The sequence below is a fragment of the Lycium ferocissimum genome, chromosome 12 (genome assembly GCF_029784015.1).
Source record: "Lycium ferocissimum isolate CSIRO_LF1 chromosome 12, AGI_CSIRO_Lferr_CH_V1, whole genome shotgun sequence".
Lineage (NCBI taxonomy): Eukaryota > Viridiplantae > Streptophyta > Magnoliopsida > Solanales > Solanaceae > Lycium > Lycium ferocissimum.
The window spans coordinates 46,457,552-46,461,604 of NC_081353.1; the positions used below are offsets into that span (position 1 = coordinate 46,457,552).

General features: G+C 35.5%; 1 protein-coding gene across 1 annotated transcript; it reads right to left on the minus strand.

The window, feature by feature from the left end:
* Nucleotides 1-301: 301 nt before the first annotated feature.
* On the minus strand, nt 302-1,324 carry LOC132039611 (ATP synthase delta chain, chloroplastic). Its single transcript, XM_059430110.1, has one exon. The coding sequence runs from the start codon at nt 1,212-1,214 to the stop codon at nt 453-455; it is 762 nt and encodes a 253-aa protein (XP_059286093.1). The 5' UTR covers nt 1,215-1,324; the 3' UTR covers nt 302-452.
* Nucleotides 1,325-4,053: the final 2,729 nt, after the last annotated feature.

Genomic DNA, 4,053 nt, shown 5'->3' on the forward strand with positions numbered 1-4,053 from the left:
ACCAAATCAAATTACAGATCGGTGTTTTAGTTTGGTATGATTTTTCAATTTAGCTTCAACATGGTACTCCCTCTGTGCCAATGTATGACAACCCGCATATGAGAGTCATATTTCTTAATTTTGACAGTAAATTTAGACTTTAAGATTTTAAAAATAAAATTTACATATTTGAAAACTACACGAGAAGTACTAAAATCACAATAATTGACAATTTAAAATATAGAAAAATTATTACCAAAGAAAAACTTGTTTGACTCTCAAAATCTGAAGCAAATTGGGACGGACGGAGTAGTTCCTATCATCCAATTTGAATTTGCATACAGCAACTACTGATATATATTCATCCAAAAAAATTAGAACAGTATGTTTAGTTTGCCATTTAAGCAAATAATATATTACAAAATCAATCACTGAGGCAGAAAAAATTACTGTAGAATTTAGAAACAGAACAATTAAACAGCTCCAGCTAATTGAATATCCCCAATTTCAAGTTGAGCAGCAATATCTTCAAGTTGTTTCTTCACACTCATATCAATCAATTTCGATCCTGAATTACCATACCTTATTGTAAATCCAGCAACAAGCGATTCATCAATAACTGTTTTAATCCTTACATTCTTCGCCCCCGTTAATCTCTGCACACCTTTAGCGATTTGCGCCAGGTGTTGCGATTCCAGCTTCACAACTGACGTGACCACAGCAAGCTCAGTATCCGTTATCGTATTGTATACTTTCTCGAACTCCTTGACAATTTCCTTGATCAACTCGACCCTCTTCATGTCCACTAAAATGTTGAGGAAATTCGCAACGTGGGGTTGAATGCTTGAGGACGAGACAATCTCGTCCACGAGCTCACGTTTCTTCTCAATACCAACTATCGGACTTACAAAGAATTCGTAAACTGCTTCGTCATCGAAGATTTTCTCGAGCTTCTCGATGTCTGACGTGGTTTGTTCTAATGTTCCGTTGGATTTCGCCACGTCAGCGAGGGCGTTGGCGTAGCTACCAGCAGCGGAATCAGCCATTTTTGCTCCTAGAGCGCCGCCGTGGTTGCCGCGGCGGGGCAGTCGTTTGGGGAGGAGTTTGATGGTGATTTTGGGAAGCTTAAGGCTGCCAGAAAGGACGAGTTTAGGTACCGGTTTGGTAGTGAGTTGAGCTGAGGGTGGTGGTGATCTGGATTGGAAAGTTATGGGAGTTTGTTGTAGAGCCGCCATTGATGATGAAAAACTCGATGGAGTGAGGAGAGAAAGAGAGGGGAATAATAATAATGATATGAGAGAAAATGGGAATATGGATGGTGGGGATTGACTGGGGGAAATGGAGATGGACGGTGATGAAGGTGATAAGATTATCTTATATTTTTGGTGAAGGATGGCCTCTTATCGAAACCCTCTTATCTGATGGTTTATGGGGATATAAGGAGTTGACACGTGTGTGCTTCATATTTGATGAGGGATTTGCTTTCCTTTTGAGCTAAATGGAGGGGCCAATTTGTGAAATTTGAGAGTTGGAGTTGCTACTAGGGCAATTTGCACGATTGTCCTTCGTATGGACTAGTCTTTAATTTTTGTCCCTCAATTTTCGGTCTTTAATTTTTGCGCTTCGCTTAAAAAGATGGCCGAATATAACTTGAGATTCTGGGTTCGAAAGCCGGCAGAGTCAAAAATAAAAAAAAATCGCAAGGCATAAGTTTCTATGAATCTATGTCTATTTCGGCAAAGTTACATAGAACATATGCCGGAGACGGCAGACTTTGCCTTGTAACGCAAGACGGCACACTTTTCCTTAAGGCATAACACTCCGGCAGACTTTTTCGCAAAAGCCTTTCCTTGCGATTTTTTTTTTGGGCATTTTACATAAATAGCAAACATTTAGGGTTTAATCAAGCTGCATAGCTAATGTTTCAATATTTACGTTCTGTAGCAAATCACTACTCCACATGTGTATTCAATTTTTTTTTTTTAGCTATATTCATGAATACAATAATTTTTTTCCAATTGTATTCATAAAATAACTATCTGTATTCATAAATTGACTTGCTGTATTCATGAATACAACGATTAAAAAACTGAATACATATACACCAATAATTACACAAAAATACATCATATTTTCCGGTATGTATACAACAGATACAGACGAAAATACAATATAAAACATTCATACACCAAAAAATTAACAAATATGCCATATTTTTCGGTATGTATACAACAAATACAGCGAAAAATATTGTATACAACATAGATACACTAAAAAAATTAACAAGTACACCATATTTTCCAGTATGTATACAACAAATACAAGCGAAAAAATATTGTATACACGGTAAATATACAACAAATACAGCGAAAATCTAAATTTTTCTAGATCTGACCGGAAAAAATTCCGGCTAATACAACAACATACCGGAAAAAATTTCGGCTAAGAGAACATTTTTTTTCCGACGTAGATCTGAGTTTTTTCTTAAACGTGTCATTGTCTTGCGCAACTTTCTAAAACCTCTTTTCTCAATTTGCTGGCAAACCATAGACTTTCCATTTTCCTCGCGACAACTTCGTAGCACCATGTACGTACATGTGAAAAAATAAGCATTTCAAATATGTCCACCGCCAGCTGCACTGCTCAGATCCGTCATAGATCTGAGCTTTTTTTGGTTTTTGCTACCAACAATGCTCAGATCCGTCGGAGAAGAAAGGAAAAAAGGGTATGGCCGGAGAAGAAAGGGAAAAGGGGAAGGGGCTGGCAGTGACAGTGGTGAACGGCACGGCATTTCGCCGGAGCTCCGGCGGCGGTGGTGGCCGGCGGCGGAGCAGTGGGGAGAAGAGGGGGGAGAGAGATGGGAGAGAGATGGGTTGAAAGTGAATAGTAAGATGAGTATTCTATTTTGTGTGTGTATATATATATATATATATATATATATATATAGTTACTAAATGATATTAATACACAAATATTTGCTATGAGAAGTAATTAAATTAAATTATAACTACTAAATGTAAATACTCACTATATGTTTGTTATATCATGTAGTTAAGCCTTTTTTTTTTTACTGAGTGTGGGTTCGAACCCAGAATCTAGGGATATTTTTGGTCATCTTTTTAAGCGAAAGACAAAAATTACAGACCAGCAATTTGAGGGACAGAAATTAAAGACCGCCTCAAAAGAAGGCTAATTCGCGCAAAAAAAAATGTTGCTACTACTCTCTTTTGGTCTCAATTTATGTGAAATTATTTGACTGAGCGTAAAATTGAAAAATAAAAGAAAGTTTTTGAAATTTATCATACAAAATAAGTTATAAATGTTTGTGTCGTTATAAACCATATCATTATAGATAAAATGATAAGTTTAAAATTCAACTGTTACTAATATAAAAATATTATCATTTTACAGTAACTAAAAAAAGTTATCACATGAATTGAGAAGCTAAAGGAGTATGAGTAATTTTTTGTTGGTAGTAGTAGTATGTTTTCTTTTCGTATTTGTCCCGCACCAATTATTTATCATAGTTTGGTACTGATCTTGTAAAATGTAAGCTACAAATCACTTTGAACAAATTAACTACTCCACAGAAGGGGTGTTACTTAAAATTTTGTAGCTTCTTAATTTTCGGATTTAGACTATTCTATTTGATGTTTTCCTATTACTATGTATGTTTTAGTACTTGTGATGAAAAATTGCAACAGGATAAGCAACCTACCTTTAATTTGGATTAAGCACAAAAGAAGAATATTATTTTTTTATTTTGCAAGGAGGGAAAAGATGAACAGACAAGCAATAATATCTAACAGATTATCATAGAAAGAAAGGAAAAAACATACCTGAGCAATTTAAGCATTCACTGATGGCTGACGATGGGGGTGATGAGAAGCATATTCCTTGATATTAAGTAAAGTTGATGGTGTTTTGTATTAAGATTACTGGATCATTAAAAAAATTGTATCTCTTAGTATTAATTAATTATACGGAAAAGGGTCAAAAATATCCCTAAACTATTGAAAATGGATCAAATATACCCTCCGTTAGATTTTGGGGTCAAAAATACCCTTACCGTTA

Coding starts and splice junctions, on each gene's coding strand:
- LOC132039611 (XM_059430110.1), bottom strand. CDS start 1,214: ATGGCGGCTCTACAACAAACTCCCATAACTTTCCAATCCAGATCACCA.